General features: G+C 37.1%; 1 protein-coding gene across 1 annotated transcript in view; it reads right to left on the bottom strand.

The window, feature by feature from the left end:
* The window catches only part of MAN1A1 (mannosidase alpha class 1A member 1), a 137,497-nt gene that overhangs the window by 43,574 nt on the left and 72,957 nt on the right, over positions 1–20,966 (bottom strand). Inside the window, exon 5 of the mRNA XM_062488765.1 lies at positions 14,184–14,278. Within this exon, the coding sequence (XP_062344749.1) occupies positions 14,184–14,278 (95 nt within the window). The remainder of the gene's footprint in view (positions 1–14,183; positions 14,279–20,966) is intronic.

Genomic DNA, 20,966 nt, shown 5'->3' on the forward strand with positions numbered 1-20,966 from the left:
AGCCAGGAGGGCCAAGAGTGTCCTGGGGTGCATCAGGCACAGCATCACAGCTGGGCAAGGGAGGGGATTGTCCTGCTCTGCTCTGAGCTGGGGCAGCCTCACCTCCAGTGCTGGGGGCTGGTTTGGATGCCACAATAGATAAAATACATACTGAGAGTGTTCAAAGGAGAGCATTGAGGATGGTGCAGGGTCTGGAGGGGAAGGACATGAGTGGCTGAGGTCACTTGGTCTGTTCAGCCTGGTGAAGAGGAGACTGAGAGGAGACCTCACCACAGTCTACAGCTTTTTTGTGAGGGGAAGAGGAGGGGCAGACACTGATCTCTCCTTCGTCGTGACCAGTGACAGGACCCAAGGGAATAGCCTGACAGAAAAATTGAAGTTTTGCAGTTAAGATTCCATACCTTTTAATGCTGTGAGGAAAAACCTCAGATATCTACAAAAAGCCTTGAGGCATTCATACACATGACTGAATTTGGAGGAGCTTTTGGACATTAGTACCCATGTCAGTTCTGCAACAACCCATTTTCTCAGCACAGCTGAATGAATTACAGCACTGGATATAATTTAGGGTTATATTTTATCCTACATATCTATAAACTAATTCTTTAATGTGTATTCTTTGTCAGCTGTAATATCTTATAGTACATGAAAGCACAAAACAAAGTGCAGCTGATCTAACTGAAAGTTACAGTGTGATCAAATTGATTTACATTACTGGACTGCCTACTCCACCACAGAATGACTTCAAAGAATACATAAGACACTTCAAAATATCTCTGTCTCCAAACAGCTGCATGTCATGTACTCTTGTTTAGCCATGTGCCAACTGAGCTTTATTACTGCAAATGCTCATGAAAATTGTTTTACATTGGTGACTTCAACAAAAACAATTAGCAAATCTGAAAATAAAACAATTTATAAATTGATGATATTGACAAAATAGTTTGAAGAAGATTCAAACCATTCAATTATTTTAACAATTCAAATATGAATAATTTGCAACCATGTGTCTAAAGAGAAAAAAAGCCAAATTCACTATATTTTTTATTAATTTGATTTGTTCTGAAGAGATTTGGTTAAAATAACTTATGCAATAAACTGAAATGCTGCTCAATTGTTAATTTTGAAGTGCAAGATAGTTTTCTTCAATAATTTTTTTTAAATATGAAAAGAAAAAGGAATATTTCAGGGTCCTAAAACCACTGATATGCCACTGGCTGCAAAACACAAATCATTAGCCAGTGTAAGATGGTCACCACCACTATGTACTATTCACAGTCATTAAGGTCAACCACAAACCTCAGACAGCTTTCACATTCCATACTTTAGTGTTTGATCTTTTGTGACTGTTTTGTTTGTTCATTTTTTTTATGTATCTGAGAGTTGTGCATAAAGCAAAACCGATATGAGATCTGCATAAATCTTATTCTCTTCCATTAAACGAACAGAATTTCCATGTAGGTCCTTTCTAAAACTCCAAGGCTCTTTGATTAGAGCCTCAGTAACGCACTCCCCCAATCCCTTATATATGTTATTGTCACTACAGAGCAGTCAAATCTTTTCATTTTCATCAAAAATATTTGATTTGGCTAGCTCTCTGCTCAGATTGAGCTGGATCAAACAAAAGCTATAGATGGCTTTGCTTTACTTAATTATCCAAAACCAGGTCTGTGATCCCGACATGGCCTGAGAACAAGCTGGTCAACAGTGCCAAACAAATATCCACTTTTAGGGACTTCTGCATTTACCCACAAAACACAGCACAGCAAGTGGGGAAGACTGGGAGGGACACTTTAGAAGTTCAACTCCTGAGCTGAACTAACCCACTAATGAAGACACCCACCTTGATTCCTTGATCTTAATTTTTCACAAGCCCTTAGGCATAACCTGTCCACCACTGACCTATCAGTAATATCTGATTTGGACTCTCTAGATAATGCTTTCTTTTAAAGGAAGTAATAACCTAGGGAGCAAAAGCACACTTCTGAGAAGTGAAAATCCCAAGCCTGTTGAATTCCTGGAGAATGTCTCAAGTACAAGGAGAAAAGCTCTTCTGGCAAATGCCATCCATTTTCTGTTGAAATTGTGCCACAAAAGAAGAGAAAGGACAAGATTCACTGGACTAAAAATTCCTGGCTTTTGGTTTCCCAGAACACCTTCTCTAATGCTTTCCTAATGAAAACTTGACAACAAAATTCCTAAAACAAGACAAGCAAATTCCACAGAAGTCTTATGTAAATAAATCAGGTGGCTTTCACTGTCTGTTCACTGACAGTGTAAGAATACTGAATAGTTTTTGACCATTGTCAGCGTCTGATCTGCATAGATGCTTTGTGCTTTTCCCAATCACTTGTTAAAAACAAGACTAAATACAAACCATACTGAGAAGATTACAATTCTTTACAGATTTTAGTAGATCAGGTTTGATAGTAGCAAAAGCAGGCCGTCTGCTTAAGAGCATTTTCTCTTACCAAATTTGCTGCTAGGATCCTAGTTCTAATTTCTATTCAGTATCATTTAATTTCCTAATAGACAAGAGGCTCTGAGTGTGGGGTGGCCCACAATAACCTTCACACCTCAAAAAGAAAGCAAGGGCACAAATACTCTCCCCCTCAGGTCACCTTGTCATGCTAATTCAACACACCTAGTTAATTTCTATTTTCTCCTTGCATTTCTGAAAAGCATTTAAGAATAGCTTATGAAAAATGCAGACTAGTATGACCATTATGGTAATTGCATTGGTTACATTTATTAATTTGTCAAAATTAAGTCAATAAGAGTTTTAGTTGCACCATTATATTACTTGATTAGTTTTGAAAGTGATTATCATAAGAACTCTATTTAATTGGAAGCATCTCAATTTACAGGATACATGAAATTCTCAGTAGCATTTTAAGATGATTCAGCATATGCAGGTCAATTACCAGTAATCACCGTTTCATACAACTGCTTCAGAAGAAATTTTAGTACAACACTAGAAAAAAAATGATAGATGGTTCTAAAAATTACAAGTGAACCTCAGTTCTGAAAGATAAAGCTGAACTTCAGCTCACATTATTATGGTAAAAGGCCATATCTAACATCTACGCTATTAAAACCATTCCAAAATGCTAAAGATTATAAAAATCTGAGCAAAGATTAGAGAACAGTTGTCTACCTTAAAACGGATGATGATAATTTGTCAGGACTGCCAAATTACTGAAATGCACCAACTGCACTCATGCCCAGCTGCACATTAATTACTAGATTAGAAAGTTATAATTAATTTTCTTAATATCACTACACTGCTTTTCTTCCTTGAGTTAATAAAAACAGATTGCAATCAATCTTTGTTAATTCATGCTGCAGAACATAACTGCTGTAGCTATTTCCAAACGCAAAGTACACTGCATGCACAGCTCTTGCAGTAATACCCTGCCTAGAAGCTGAATCTTCTGACATTTTAATGAAGTGTTGTAATAAGGCCAATAAATTATAAATTATAATTTGACACAGTATAGTTAGTAGAAAAACTACAAAAGCTTAAAAACGAATTCTTGAAGAATCTTCTTAATGACAAAATTTAGAAGTGGATACTGTGTTCCAGCATATTTTGAACAGGAAAAGAGGGGTTTACTCATAGTTGCATTGTTGAAAACCTTCACTGCTGAGACTTGTAAAATTTCTTCATCAACTGACCTTGTCATGAGAAATCACCAGAAATGCAACCTTTGTACATATTGCAAGAAATATTGAGAACTAGTAAAGGAAAACAACTTTAGAGAGATACAGGGTAAAGTTCATCAAAATTCTCATCAAGAGTTTTCAGTTATAAATACAGCACAGAAAATTAAAGCAGCATTGAAAGAGCATACATTCCCCTGTGTCCATATCTGCATTAGTAACAAAAGGTGTTTTTGTAAGATGGAAAGGATTATTCATGTAAAGTCAATGCACCCTTTTTTTCCATTAAGCCCAAAAGTTGGTTAATTTATCCAAACTCATTAATGCTTAAAAGGTATAATTTTTTTTCTCGCCTCACTTTCCTTCCTTTATAAAAGATGAGGGTAGAAATACGAGATTTATGACATTGTGGCATCCAAAATGTGGTAGCCTATTCTATTTTGATCTAATACAAGTCGTCAACTTAAGTGTCAGAAAGGGAAGATCAAATGTCAGCAACGAATGCACATTGACAATATTTTTGTGTGTTTGTGACTTTTAATGTTTCTAAAGTTTACTGGGGAATGGTAAAGAGAATGTAATTTTATATTTGTGAAAGACTGTATAGCCATCAGCAGCAAAGGCAAGCACAAGCTTTATATTATGCATTTTTTTCTCCCAAACTTCCCTACAGGAGCCCAATTTGCCTCACACCGCTAAATGTTATAAATATGTTTTTTTAAATGTATATATGTAAAACATCTATAAGTTTGTGTGGAGGTATACACACACAACCCCTCCACCCCCAGCGTATACCAAAATACACATAGGATTGATTGCCACTCCTTCCAGAATATTCAAATATTACAATATATTTAAGATCTTAAGGAACAATGTATTAGATGATCCACTAGGACAAGCAGGATTTATGGATTAACTCTTCCATGAATGATCGTACCTTAAAGCAGCAACTTCAGTATATGTCCCATTGAATGGCTGCAGAGAGCCAATCAACGAGGTGACCTGAAGAACATTAGGGATGTAGGAAAGCAAGGAGGTAAAGAAGGAGGGATGGAAGGGGAGATGGAAGATAGGAAGGGAAGGAAATGAATAATGGTCTGCCCAGAAGTCTCAGAAGACATATGTGGGACAATACCCAATTCTCAAATATTAATTTTCAAATGCCATCAAACTGAAACATCTGGAAAAAGACTCAGAGAAGCAACCCCTATATCAGGAAAACATGATACATCCAGGATTCAGATTCCTCTTGTGGAGGATGTGTAGGCAAGGATGGAATCACAGTTCAGTAGCAAAAACTATCAGAGCTGAAAATGATCACCAGTTTGTTTCTCCTCCAAAATCAAAATGGATTAGAAGACTGGAGCAAGCGCAGAAGAGGAGTAGCAGGGTTAGAAAATATACAAAGTAGAGCAGGATCAAAGACAGACTGCTAGAGTTTTGATTTACAGAACACATACTACAAAAAGGAACTGGATGCAGAAGCTTGTACTAAAAAATTGCAACTTAGATTAAGGATCTGGATATTTAAGAGACACTATGAGAAACAAATTAGCTGTTTTCCAACCAGAAACTGTGCTGTTACATGGATCAACATCCACAAAACTAAACGTAGCAATCACAGCACAACAGGCATCTGTATTTAAGGCTGAGATTACTGTTTAAAAACAATTAGGTGTTCTGTATTCAGCTGGGTGTATGAAGCTGGTCATAAAGCTGAGAAAATGCAAGTAATGATCTGTAATTATACAAGCAGGCAAGAAATTAATACTTACATCATTCCTGAAAAGAAAGAAAACCCTTGAATTTTCACCAAATGTTAAACTACCAAACTATTAACAAATAACAAACTTCTGTTTCTGTTGAAATGTAAAGCAAGAAATGAATCTCATGAATGTTCTTACTATTCTGATATAACAGACCGATTTCTAGGGGAAAAAAGATAACCCATTTTATGCTGATTTGCTGTTTTAATATCAATCTAGAAGATTAAATGGAAAATTGTACTGCAAGAGTATCTGACACATCCATGAAAACACATAGGCCATGAATTTCAGAATAACAAAAGGTGTCAGAAGGAGTTATGAATAGTCATCTTAAAATTAAACCTGCATATAAAAATGGCAGAACACACACCCCTCAGCACTGGTATAATGAAACAAAAAAACACAAAATTCAAGTTTCACAGTACTAATTAGATTATGAAGTAGTAAAAAGAGAAGCTGGAAATTCAGATAAGCAAAACTGTTATTTGTGATATACAGAACGCACTGGAACTGTGTCAGTTGCTGCAGGGTTTTGGCTGTCCACCTGAGAGGCCATGGTTTGGTGGGGGTTAAGGAGAGAGCCTCTTGTGTCAGCAGCAGTAAGAAACCAGAAAATGATGAATAAAGATTTACCAATACATACATCTATGTGTTTATCCGAAATGAAAGATGTACTTCGAGAAGTATTGAAGAAAATTGCTTTTTCAGTGAGGAAGAAAATCCTGTATTTTTTTAAGATAACAGCAGAATCTGTTCTCAGTAATGATACCTGAAAAAATAGTTAGCCACTCTTGTTCATGCTCATCATTTTAGGATGGTAAGAATACAGAGTAACTACAAACATCAGTCAGCTATTTCCTTGGTCAATCTCAATCCTTATTATCTAGCACTTCATATAGATGCCTAAAATACTGTAGGAAAAATAACCAAACAACCCCACATAGCTGAGAATTTAACCAGGTGGAAATATCAAATTCCAGCTAAAATACACAAGCAAAGCACTTTGCAAATGCCTCCTGCTCCGCTTCTCATGATCATTTCAGGATTTCCATAATGAGAAATGAGTCATGGATTTTGCAGGCAAAATCCTGCGAATGCACATAGATTGTAACAAATACATAAAGAACTCCTAAGTGGCTTTATAATTTGCCTTTTGGAAAATTCTTAGGTGGAACAATCCCAACACAACTATTGTTTTTAGATGATGTGTTTTTTCTGAGGTGACTTGAATTGTGGAGGAAGTGACTGAGAAGTACTTGAGCACATTTTGTGCATTTAATGAAACCTGAAGTCTCTAGAAACTGCTTCCCTTCCCTCTGAAGGAAGCCTCTTTGGACAGTCACATTTTGTCTGCTGTAAGATTATCATTCACTATATACAGATGAAAATTAGGTCATACATGATACAAGCGATTAGAAGGGAAATGGTCTTTAACCAAGTGCAAAGATTAATGTGCCTGCACTCAGGTGTCAGTGTTCCCAGCACAGTCAGTACTGGCCAAGGAAAAGCATCCCAGTGGGTCAGGCCCTGGGGACTTGGTTTCAGGGCAGGATAATGCTCCTCAAGCTGCTGCACAGTGCCTCTTGCAGTGTCCCACTCCAGCGGGAGCTTGCTCCTGCTGTGCCGGTGAACATCCAAATGTATCTCATCTGGGACTGAGCCTCATCCTGCACATCTTCACAAACAACTCCAACTCTCAAATATGTCTGGCACTTCAACACTAAGGGATCCCTTGCAACTCCTAGGCAACGGGAAGGTATGGCATACAAATAACTCCTGATTATCTGCCAATATCGAGGCAACAACAACACTTGGCACTTACCCAGCTAAAGCAAGAGCACGAGCAACACCCTTAGCCATATGCTTAGAAAATCCTATGATCAATAAATGCAATTTCAAAAACTTGCAGGGGAGAAAGAATGGTTTTAACTCTCAGGAAGCAAACTGAAGATCTGATGCAGCTTTCTCAGCCTATGTCACTGCCTTTCAGTGAAGGACTGGTTACAACCAGACTGGCAGGAAATTAAATGTACATGCTTGGTGCATGTCACGTATATGCCACAGGGTGAACTTCGTACTCCTGATTTCTTCTAGGGCAAAACACAAAACCCTTCAACCTGCTTATCCTCCCCCTTTCTGGCACAGAAAACCTTTGTATCTCCTTTATAAATAACATACCAAAAAAAAAAAACCCCAAAAAAACCAAAAAACAAAAAACCCCCCATAAAAAGCATTTCCCCATTTTTAAGCCATCTTAGGATAATCAGGGAAGGTTTTGATACCCTGGAGAGTGTCTGCTGATGAAGGGAACAAGGCCCGTGAAGTGGAGCCTCTGGTAACCAGCTGGTTTCTGTGGGACTGTCCGGCAGCAGTTTTTTGTTTGGTTTTGTAAAAGAACATTACCTCTTGCTAGCACCAGAGATCTATAAAGTGTTTGTAATTGTACATTTTTTGCTGAGGAGTACCACTACTAAAACTCACATAGGCTTTTACACAGATAAGTAATATGGTAATTATGAACTTGCAAGTATTTATACTCATTTTACATTGCACTAATAAACTATGGGGAAAGAGTGTTTAAACTTAGAATCTGGGACTTAAATTTTGTCTTTTGGCTATAAGAAAGCACTTAAATTGGGAAGGATATTTTGCAGTAATAATAATAGGCACCAAATTCTTCCTGTGTTATTGCCAGAGGGCAGCCTCCCACACAAATTCTGCATTACAATATTGAATTGAAGCTGCTAGTTGAATAATGCAGCCTATCATTATGGGCTATCACCAAAATAATATTTTTCTTGGTTCTTTTTCTTTCTTGGCAAGAGCTACATTCCTTGAACTATCTCATGAAAATTTTGTGATATTAATATAAATGAGATTTTTTTTTTTACATTGCTTAATGGTAAATCAGACATCACCACAGGTCAAATATACTGAATATTGAATATAAATCACCAGTCATACAATGAGGAACTTGCTACTCATTTCAGGTGAGGTGATGACACAGCAAGGAATTTCAGATGAGGCAAAGTCATGGCAAGGAGTTTGTTTCCTGTGGTGTTCTAACATGTCCTAAAACATGGAAATTTCTAATTTTCTGTTATTTAACATGCATAACTATTTTTCCAGGTTGTTTTGCATTCAATACTGCCTCAAGAAATGTAAGCTTGTTTCTAAATCACGCAATGAACTGAAATAACTGTGCTGAAAAAATGCACCTTTGCTGAAATAATCATTGTCACTAGTTACTTATAAATTAGGATGTGATTAATTTCCTTATCTCAAGATGTTAGCGCTTTCAATTAATTGTGCAAGGTCCTCTTTAGTCAATGGAAAGAGATTGGTATATCCAGACAGCAGATCATTCTATGCCAAAACATATGTTTAACACAAAACAAATAACTTTTAGAGAGGCAAAGTTCAGCCAGGATTATCTCTTTGTATCCAGTGCTAATACAAATCCACACTGTGATCCAAATGCCTGAAGGCAAAAGTCTGCTTTCCATTGGTCTGTTTTGCTGCAGGGGAAATCTCAGTGTTTAATTCAATATCCAAATCCTTTTTTTGTTATTATTACCACTTTATTACATCAGTGAAGTAATTTGCCAAAACCACACATAAAAAGCCTTTATAAAGTATGTCTGCTATTTTTAGCTTTTTTTTCCCTTAGGTAATTTTGATTTCTTCCTCTAAAATTATGCCAAAATTAGACAGAAGGGATATAATTAAAGATTTCAACTAAACACGGCTTCTGCATGACCCTACAATAACAAACTGCGCCAAGAGTATAAGCTTTTAATCTCTAAACTTCCTGTAAAAATAGGTTTATTTTTGCCAAATATAGTTAATTTGAAGAATAACCTTTATTTAACTCTGCAAATGCTGCTTTAAATTTTTTATTTTTATTTTGTTATTTTACACATTAGAGTTAATTGTTCTGGTGCAAACCAGAATAATTAAATTACCCATCCTGGTTAAATCTCTGCAAGAATGTGCTTCTGGTGTCACTTGGACAAATAAAAGCATGAACTGCTAATTCTGTTAAAGAATACAGTATCACACAAAAATTTTGCAAAATAATGCAACAATCAGTTTCAGGCATTTCTGACAGTGTAAGTGGGAGAATCAAGCTGTCAAAAAGGTTTATGGAATATACATGTTTGAATCCCTTTTTATATTCTCAGACTTTCTCAATGCATTAAAACTCCCTACAAACTATAAAGGCATGCACTCTTAAATGCACTGATTATGGTGTTTTTGAGATGTCACAGAACTCAAAAAGAACCATTCTGTTCTATGCTGAATTCTTTCCTTAAGAATACTGAAGTTCTTCTCATGAGGTACCACAACACACAGGACATTTTGAAGACCATGACACTTCAAAGATGTTTTGAAATTGGGAATTACTCTGAAATATTTTCAAGCAAATTCTATTGTCTCAGGACCAACATTTCATACCTCCAAGGGAGCTGGTTTGTTGGCCACATTTCCATCTAGGTGGAAAGTGCTAAGAGAGAAGTTCCTTTAAATGCCTTCAACCTAAAACAATGCCACCAGCAGTCTGAAACACCAGAGTGAGTGTCCCATAAGACAACACCACCTGTGTGTGTCTCATCCTTCCAAACACCGTAGCATTTTAGCATATAACCCCTCTCCAAAGCAGCCAGGTTCTGCTGGGCAAGCTGAGATGGTGGGGAGAAAAATCCTATTTAGCACTACTGTCACAAAACAGAAGTCTTAGCTGGTGGTAAAAAGATGTTCAAAATAAAAATTATGGGTGAATTTTTTCTTGCTATTTTTTTTTCCAAGCCAGGTGAGATAAAAAACTGTGTTTGAAACTTTGGTATGGGTGTATCTTCTTGCTCTGAATACATAGTGACTGCAAGAGCTCAGAAGTGCCAAAAAACTCTTGCTTAAACGAAACACTTTGAGGCCTGGAAAGACCTGTGGCATAACTTAACTATGATGTACAAAATGTAGCAATTTAAAAAATAATAGTAATTTTGAAAGTGAAAGAAGACCTTGCTTTAAAATCATGCGGACAACATCCCAGTGACATAAATAATGCAGATCTGTCATTTCCATCCTCAGTTACCTATGAATAACTACTCTGTGCAAACAATTTAGCAAGGCCTCTGCTATTTCACTTCTTAAAATGTTATAAAGAATACAACTCAGATCCACTATGTACAATCAATATTACACTGTAAAGGCAAAGAATCCTGAACTGACACCAGACACAGTAAACATTCTGCAATTATGTCAAGTAAATCTTATCAATCCCTGGGGTTTCATTTCAATACGAATTAATCACATGTATTTCCAACTCCTTTTTTTTAACTTTTGTTAGGCTTTCCTACTCTGACCCCCTCCAGCTACTCCTCACAGCTTTTCCTTCTGTACAACACTTCCCATGGTCCCTATAGCCAGACACTTATAATTTAAGTTTGTCAGTGAGCCAGAAAAACAGGCACAGTATCCTCCTTATACCACAACAACACTTATGAACAGGCTGGACGACCAAAAACAAAACAAAACAAAACACAAAACAAAACAAAACCATTTCCAGTTTGTTATGTTTCCAGAAATAAAAATATTATTTACTCTAGTTGAAACTTTTTCATTAAGGCAAGGCATAACTATTTTTCAAAGGTTCAGATGCACTTAAAGGTTATATGCTACACTGATTCTTCATAAAAAGACAGGCTTTTTTGTACCTTAATGCCTAACTGTATTGCTACATCACAGCACACAAGGCACAATAAATAACCTTAAAACTATGCAACTGGTCAATGTAGAGAGAACAAACATTTAATGGAAAATATATTCTTTCATATAGGAGTTTTTCTGGATAGCTTACTGGAAAGTAGTAATGTGGTCTTATTGGAAATAAACTTTAGTCCAATTGGAAATTGGACTAAAAAAACAGATACAGGTTGCTTTCAAAGGGGGAAAAAGTGACATAAAGACAAAATTTCCACCTGAAAGAAAAAAAAAAAAAAAAAGCACAGACTTTTATACACAGATGTTTATTCCTGACTGATTCAACAGAATAACAACAATCTGGGCCCTTTTCTGTATTTGACAGCTGGGTATCATCCCATAAACACAAGCCCCAATCAGCTTCCCCTTTAATAGTTGCAGGGGTAAAAATAAATAGATATGTTAAAAAGATTACCTGATCCTGCAAATGTGATGCAAGTCTGGGTATTTGTTAAGATTATTTAACTCACTGAGTTATAATTTCAGATATTTTTTTATTTCTATAAATCTGAGAAGTAAATTACAGAAATACACAAGCAATCTGATAGATCAATCATAAACTACTTAAAGTTTATCGAGAGAAACAGAAATTACAATTTTAACATGGAGAAGCCAGATTGTCACAGATTACTAGGAACAAGAAAAAAAGGATCATGAACTAGTGGTATTTTAAGAAACTGTTATAGTTGGCATTTTAGAAGTACTGAAGAGGAAATATGTAAAGAAAGGATAAAATAAGACTCAAACCTGTCTGTCAGCTCACTACTGCTTTATACCCTTCTCCCTCTACAGCCTTTTCTACCCCTGTTTTAAGCCAGAAGAATCCAAAAGTGCTATACCACACTGTTTACTTAAATAAACAAGTGAGCCATAGAAGGAACTTAAAATTTTGCAGCACAAGCAGGAGTGAAAAACAGATGCTGAAGATGAACTGAAAATACAAAGCAACATCAGAAATGTGGAAGTGCAACTGAAACTTTAGAAAGAAAGAAAAGGAAATCCCCCTACAAACCACTGATCTAAATACTTAAATTGTACTTTAGAGATCAAAGGAAGTTTCATAAGCAAACATACTCATGAATTGGTGAGTATTTTTAGCTGAAGAATCGTACAATGAACTTTTTATCATATTTGATAATAAGAGTTCCAGAAGCAAGATAGTAAGTGTCCCCTGATCACTAGGTGGTGAGCAAAGAGGCAGTATGAACTGAAACAATGGAAAAGATAAAGAGAACAATACTTCAGGTGGATGTCTTTGGTATGTGAGGAGACAAAAGCACATTTATATGTTTAAACACTGAGGCATGCAAAGAGAGAGCAAGCCTGGCTATGATGATACAGGATGAGTAGAGAAAACCTACCACTTTCTGAAGAACATTTGCAAAGTTAAACAAATATCCAGCTCATCTCTTAATCCAGAAAGAATAATTTAAAAATAACCACTGACACCCGTAATCTCTTGTGAGTGTTTTCCAATTTGAAGAATAAATCAAAATAAAATAAAATAAAACAAAACACTAATCAGAAACGAGGCATATTACATCCGCAATGTATGCAGGCTTCAGTGGCTTAGCACTTCCTAAGCCTGGATGACAGCATATTTGTTTATTCACAGTATTATGGAAGAGTCATCTACTGAAGGTCAAAACTAGGCAGATGTGCAAGGATTCAGAATGAATAACCAAGAACCCAGCATTTAATGTCAATTTTTCTGCCCCAGGAAAGGAAGTTACCTCAGCAGAAGTCCTCTTTCACTTTTGTGCCAGGTAAGAAACAAATCCCTTTTGCATTACCACCTTGCATTGTCTGCCAGCTGACATTTGCAGTGCCCACAGCAGTTCTTGTGAGAAGGTAGGAACAAACCATAAGGATCTATCACATAATTTGAACTATATGCAAAAAGAACATTGATATATTAACAGTTCAGGAGGGATTTAGATCAGGGCTATATAAAATACATAGTTTAGACTGAATACTTTAAGCATGCTTAAATATATACTGTGTAGAGCAAGGTACTGTTGTGTTGCAATTACAAACATACGCTAGGGTTTTGTATTCAGAAATTTCTCTAACAGCTTAAAATCAAATAACCAACATGCCTAAAGCTGCTGTACTACTGAACTTGTGCAAACTTATTAAAACCTGTTGCAAAAAAAATTATTAGCATGCATGTAAGTAACCAGCCAAAGTCCAAGGATCATCACCAGGCAGCAGTTAACCAATCCCTTCAATGATGAGAAAGTTCCGGAGTCACTAATTCCCTCCTGCTCCCACACACAGATGTGCTTTTTTTGGCTTTCTACCTCACTGCTATTTGAAAGGAAGGTGGAAGATAAGCCTGTCTGAACTGACATGCCAGGGGTTTCTGTAGGAATGGCCCTGAGCAGTAAACTGAACTTTGCCAAGCAGTGCAAAGAAACCATTTTCTTTACCACCACAGGTAGCAGTCCTGAGTTGGACCAAGGAATTGCTGACATGTCTGGAGCCAGATACTGGAAGCAAGAATGACTTCAGGAAAGACAGCATCTCCTACAGCAAACACAGATCTGCCTTCATACCAAGACTGCCCAAAGCAAAACCACTCCTTGGGAGAGGGTACAAAACAGTGAGTCTCTTGTAGCAGGTATTCCTTTTGTTTCTTCATATGAAAGCTGTGCTTATACCACACTTGAGAACTGGTTTAAGAGTACAAAGTGGCTAGAAAACTCTCAGAGTAGCACATGTCCTAATGCTCTTAGCCTACCTAAAACAACACTAAAAGGACTTCAGGAAGAGTGACGAGCAACATACTAACTGACAAAAACACACTGTTCTGAAATTAATAAATATGTTTCTGTATGCTTCTGTGTGCAACATATATCCATTTAAATATCCCAATTTAAACTGTATAACCAGAAGGACAAAAACTGCAGCAATTGTAATAGTTTTGTGGCAAAGATGGATTCAACATAATTTTTTATGTGTTTAGTCACCAAAAAGCAGTAGTTTTACCTCTTGATATTAAGCAATGCCCAAGGTATCCCAGTGGGAGTGTTGAAAGCAGGTAGCAATTTCTCTCCAAGCTCCACTGCCTTTTTTCGGAAAACCTGAAAGTTAAGAAGAAACCAAGTGTTGGAAAATACATTTTTGCTCCAACTAAATTAATTTAGCTAACATAATTATTGAGCATATGGTACAATCCATCTCAGCACAATGAAGCATCCCTGCTCCTGCAGAGTGACGTCAAAGGAACGAAGCAACACAGCCTGTTTTCCATTGCTTCTGGTAAGGAGAGAACTCACACGGCAGGATCACACAGTGACAATGCCCAGATGACCTGCTCCTGGCACGACTGGCATCGAGCCAGAGCCACCAGCATGGCCAGACCCGATACTGCAGAGCAGGTCACGCACTCCTGGCTGCCCCTGCCAGGTACCCTGCGCTCAGGGAAGGGCTGGGAGCCAAGGATGCTGCTGCAGCCTGGCTGTCTGGCCAGCAGCTCCCTGCCCCGAGCACCACGTCCTCCTGGAGCGTGGGGATGCAGCTGCAGGAAGCCACCTTTGCTCTCTGTCAGGTTTATTAACAGGGGTCAGCACGCTGCGGGAGCCTGGGCTGCGTTTGCCACGTAGCTGCTGTACTGCCAACCTGCTGCACGGGCAGTCTGTGGCAAAAACACCTCCCCAGATCATCACAAAAAATAAACCCCACACATTTTGCAGTGCCACAGTCTTTATGGACTCAGCTGGCTTATACCCAGAGAGTGTCAGTACCAGAATTAATTAAAAAAATGGAATATACCCCTGTGGCCAATTGAGACTTAACTGATATGCAGCATCTAAAGAGTTTCAGCTTTCATTTCAAAAACATGAAGCAGGAAGGCCTCAAATGCTTACGATACGCCCATGGTAAATAGTTCAAAAGCTGGAACAAAGAGGATTTTGCTTTCCTTCAACTGCCAGCTCAGTTCAGGTTACAATAACCTTATTGTTTGTGCACTGAGTGCTCTACTAAGAGAGTTTTTAATTAGAAGTAATACTGTTCGAACTTAAATATAGAAACCTATTTAGTGATTTCAATATGTGGATGTTCAAGGCCTATTTGCTTGGAATTACACTGGGATCTTGCACAACACTGAAAGGGATTATCCCAGGTGTAGTAGTCAAAATAGCAAAGTCACCTTCATTGTTCTGTCTTTCTAATAACAGTTCCTTTCAACACATTTTTTATCCTCAGACATATTTATGATGGAATTATATTTATTTATATATTAGAAATCAGTTTGTACATCTGATGCATCTTGTGGTGCAGCCACGAATATATGTTTGTGTGAAAATATAAAGACATTTTCTGGGCCAAAAAAGCTAAAAAAGAAATTTCTTGCCACAAAAATAAAACATAATTTGTAAAATACCACTTTCTAAAAGCCACTTTGAAGGAAGGTTTTTATTATTGAAAAATATGTGATCAGGAGTGTATATAAAACTCTGGAAGAATCATGTTGCCATAAAGAAGCTCCAGACTATCCCATCCCACGGCCTCTCCGTATGATACAGATCTCAAGATTTCTGTGGCAACAGTCCAAGATTTAGAATTACTGTAAAAGATATTTTGAGGGAGGCTAAGTAATTTCAAGCCAAATTATGTCTGGAGTCAGAAAACTTTCTTGAGTAGATTGCATCTAGAAACTTGAAGCAAAGCAGCAGGGGAAACAATTAGCTTGGAAATCCCTTCATAATGTGCGATATTTCTGACTTCTTCATTTACCAATTATGTGGATTCTGATGAGAATTAGTTATGGATTTGTGACCTTTATCCAGACATAATTCAGTCTCCCCAAGGGTTAAAGCCTTGGTGTACACTCAGAACTAGTTGGTGCAGAACATAATCACCTCTTAGCAGATTTCCTTGGGAGGAGCAAGGGACAGTAACCCACCCGGAGTGCACAAGCTTTCCCTTGTTTCACAGTCACATTTTTCACTTTGGTCTGCTGAAGCCAAACCTATCCTTTGCTCTTTTAATACAAGAGAGGCCTCCCTCAGCTTTTCAAAGCATATGGTGTGATCAATTCATCTGCCTATCTGCCCTGAAATATTGAGGTGCTGACAGGAGAGTGGCTACAATCATCTTCCCAAGCCATGGGCATGCCAGGACCCTGATATTCTGTAGAAGCATCTGCTGCACAGCATAAAACCCCTACCTTCAGCCATACATAAACAGGTTAGACAGATGTCTTATAGAATGTTGTTAAATGTGCCATATGTATTCTTTTTAGATGTTTATGTAAGGACAAGAGATCTCCCCTTCAAAACACACACACTTAACCACAGCAGAGGCAGCAAGGCTCAGTACCTGCTATGCCTTGCAGGCTGCATCAATCTTTCATCATTCAAAAGAGTACATGCAAGATGAGAATGAGATCTGTTACAATAATTGCATGTGGACAAAAATGTGGGATTTTAGCATCTTAATTTGATGTAGAGCAATAATGCTTTACTTTCAAATATCTCTACCTACTCTTAACATATTTTTGAAGCTCTACTGCATTTATTTTATACATAAACAACACCAATTCTCTCAAAATAAAAATTGCCTACTTTATGAAAATGTCACAAACAGTTGCCATCAAAAAATCAACACATGAGATGTAAATAAAGCAGTAAGTATTATTCCATGTATGGATATCGAAGGGAAAAGGTAATTCAGTCCTGGCAAAACTAGCACCGTGAACACCAACATTAAAATACACAGTGAAGCCAGGCATTCTAACTCCTTTCTTGTCCAAAATGCACCTCTTCCAATGCACAAAACAATTTTCATAGTAGGCAATTAGGAAAACAGAATTGAAAATTATTTTTAAACCATCGTACAATTTTGAAACAAGTGAAGTTGTGCGGTGAAGTTGCACTTCCTGTTTACATGAGAATTCCAACAGGTTATTACTAATGCATGCTGGTGATTTTCCTTCCCCTTCCAAAGTTAAAAAATAAAAAAAATCAGCTATGGACACTGTTTAATTTTATCTCTAGGTCTAATTTAACATGGCTGAACAACTGACTAGTGAATTACTATGTATGAAGTTGAACAGCATGGACAAGAATGACAAGACTACAACACTGAATGACTGAGCACAATAAATTGCAGCCTCATGCAGTAAAATTATACTCTTCCAGAAAGGGTAAAAGGGTGAAGATAAATAAAGGAACCACTTTATTTTTCAATTTTCAATTTTAACAGTCAGTAATAATAATATTAATAAATAATAATAATAATAATAATAACAATAATAATAATAGTAGTAGTAGTAGGAAAAGCATATGCTACAATTATTGCGCATCATCCACAATGTTCACTGTTTTTTTCTTCTGCAGAAACTTATCGTATTGGACAAGAAATAAATACGGTGCTGGGTAAGATTTTTTTTGGGTAATAGAAGGAAATAAACCATGGAACTTCTACTTATTATCTCTACTTCTGAATCGCATTTCAATTTTTGCCAAGCCTTGATCCTTCCCCACTAACACCCAGTAAAGTAAAGTGATTGTTTGGTAAACACAAACTATGACAACCATTATTGAGAAGCACAAAACAGGCAGAAATGACACAGCACAAAAATGAAAGACATCATATATAATAAAGGAAAACATCTACAGCACATTTCCCATGCCAGGGGTTTTCTTTAGAGCCTCAAGGAACTTTCCTGGCTTTTCCTTATGGATAATCATCCAGAAGTAATGAAAGATTACTTACATGAAGTGCTCCAGTCAGACCTGGGAGAAGCTGTCACAGTCCCATACCTGAATCCATTCCTCACTCCATGCTTAGTTTAAATATTTACCTACAAATACAAAAGTCTAAAAAGCACTCCTGAGGCCTCCATCACTTTCTCCAATACTCTATCATATCTAGACAGCATACTTTTTAAAGAAGGGGGACTGTGGAGTTATTTACCTGGCAATTTATTGGCAGTCCCTTTACCAGGTGGTGCACAGAGTAAGCCACACTGCCATCAATCCCTTCTTTTAAATTGAGGATTCACAGCAAAGTACTATGATTACCTTTAGAACAATGAAGCCACTAAAAATGGTACTGATATTTAACTCAGCTGAACACGATACTGAAACAAAGAAAATTATTCTAAGTGAAGCGTTGTAGTTCAGGAAAGAAAATGATAATTGACACCAGTCACAAATACATGATCAGTATTTAAAACTATAAAGTTGGGCTGGATACGAGATGCTTTCACAAGTATTTCTCTAACCTACTTTTTGCTAGTACTCAGACTTTGGATGTTAGATAATTCTCTTTTTAAATTCTCAGGTGTTCCTAACATTTTTTAAAAATTATAATGCTGATTCTTACTGTGTGAATGTCCTGTGTAAGATGGACTTCTCCATGAAATAAGTAGAGATTCCTTCACACTCTACAATCCTACTCAAAATCAGCACTAAAGCAAATTAGATACTTACTACAATCATATAATAGATTATGCAGAAGACAGAATTACTATACTTTCTATTTCAATCTCTGTTTATATTAATAGGCTGTTAATAGTTTAAATAAGCACCTTTGTTGTTCTTTGAGTTACCAGTCTTGAGTCCCTTACAAGCACAAAAGTCATGTCACCACCACTACTCCAAGCCAGCAACTCTTTGAACAACATTTGAGTAAGCACTGGTAGGTAAGCCAGAAATCCACCTCACTGCTTCACACAGTCCTATTACAGTCTGTTCATTCCACAGGCAACAAACACACATCAAGTCAGGAAACAAGACATTGTTTTTTCACTCATTAGACAGCCTTAAATATTTCTTAAATACATATAAGTATTTTTTGTCTTCATAAGAGTGAACAAACTAACTAGCTTAGAGATCACACGTCCAGAACTCTGACACTCATGTTAGAACACCCAATGTCACAATCAATCAGATCATGCAGACTCCTCCATCCATTAACAAATCTTATTAGGGAAAAGAGATTTCCCACAGAGAAACAAGGCTCTGCCTGCAAAGATGCAACCACAGGGCAAAGAGCAGACCTGTCATCTGGTGAGCACTGGCTTCCATTACAGTGCAAGAATGTTATCTCCTCTGGATAAATAAAAACGTTTCCTCTGGCTGGAATGAAAAATCGCTTTGAAAATGTCAGATTACTTCATTGTAATTTTAATTGCTATTGCTAATCAGGAAGAAAAGAAAGCACAGGAAACAAATATCTTAGAATTGTGTATGTGACACATCTAATTTTAAAAGAGGCATAACATGGTACAGAATCATACATTAAAGAACAGCCAGAATTCTGCCTTAAGAAGTCCTCCATACAAAGGGAACCAGAAGTTAACATTTAACACCAAAGGAAGGAATACTGTATTTTAATCTTTTTTTTTCAATTGACAAAGACATTTTCTCAACATTTATAATTCTATCAAATCAAGCATTTCTTATTTTTGTTTTTATATTTACAGATAAAAACTGACAAGTCACTAAGTAAGATTTATTGTTTTTTTTCCTGTACCTGACTGCCTTTCCCAGTAGGGTAAGGAATTAATATTTCAGTTCAAAAGCAGAAAATGAGAGCAGAAAAATGAACAGGGACAGGCTGCTTTCCTGCTCTTCAGAACACTGAATAGAAATCCTCTCAGCATAACAAATGTTGATTTGGGTTCAAAGTGATCTGCTAACAAAAAAGAACTCTCTCAGAACAACTTGTTCCAGTAACTTCTTTACTGAAAGACAATCCAGGATTTTTGCTGTATTTGCATTTGTTTTATTTTTACATTGAAAGACTTGAAATGCTACAAAAATTGCGGTACTCCACATGACATAACAGAACACTTGAGATAGTGTAAGCTGAATTTTGCCACTATCTGCAATACCAAGTGATACCACACCTAACTGCCATATTACTTGAAACCATTTTCTATAACAAATTTTCAGTGTTTATGACAGCTGGATAAGTTACCCAGATGCTGGCATTAATTCATCAGCAAGCAGTGCTTCCACAATTACTGTCACCTTGACACTAGCAGGTGGCTGTGAGTTTTATATATTTTATTCAGTTCTCATTTCCAGCTGAGTTCAAGTAATTTATGAATATTCTGTGATAAAAGGTGAGGAGACAATTAATAACATTTCTGGAAACAAGCATTGTAATGAGTCACATCAGTGTGATCATCGGTGCCAAAAAAAAAGATTCAAAAGATGACTTTCACAGCTGTAGAAGTATTTCTGTAAATCTAGATCCACAAGTGTCAAGAGTGCATTTTGAGCATTTTCCTCACGAATCTGACTTTGTTCAAGATCGATTTCCTAGTTCTGGGCCAGCCCTGGTCCTGCTGGAGTTGAGCATGTCCACTTGAATTGGCACACCAACACGAGCCCACCTCTAGCCCAGGACTGCACCCAATCTCAAGTGTTCCTACCAGGATACAGAAGAGGAGGACAGTACATTCAAAACAAGTGGCTCCACTTGAGGCTGCACCTACAGTAGTCAGAGATCAGTCAGAGCTGATCAACACAATGGCACAGACTGACACCAGTCAGCATCACACTTCACCAGTCTGAGTTTTGGGAAGGCTTTCTAGTTTGTAAGCATAACACCCAACCCAAAGCACCTTTGCTGCATAACTCATCTCAAAGCTGATAAAACAGTGATTGCAGAAATATGCAAATGACTTACTGGAGAGATTCAGGCAGCTTGTGGTATCTGTGAGCAACCACTCACCTACAAACTGCTAGAACACCATGTGTCTTTTTCACAACTTGAGGATGTAACAAACATGAGTAAGCTTTTAGATTT

Source organism: Cinclus cinclus, chromosome 3, assembly GCF_963662255.1.
Source record: "Cinclus cinclus chromosome 3, bCinCin1.1, whole genome shotgun sequence".
Lineage (NCBI taxonomy): Eukaryota > Metazoa > Chordata > Aves > Passeriformes > Cinclidae > Cinclus > Cinclus cinclus.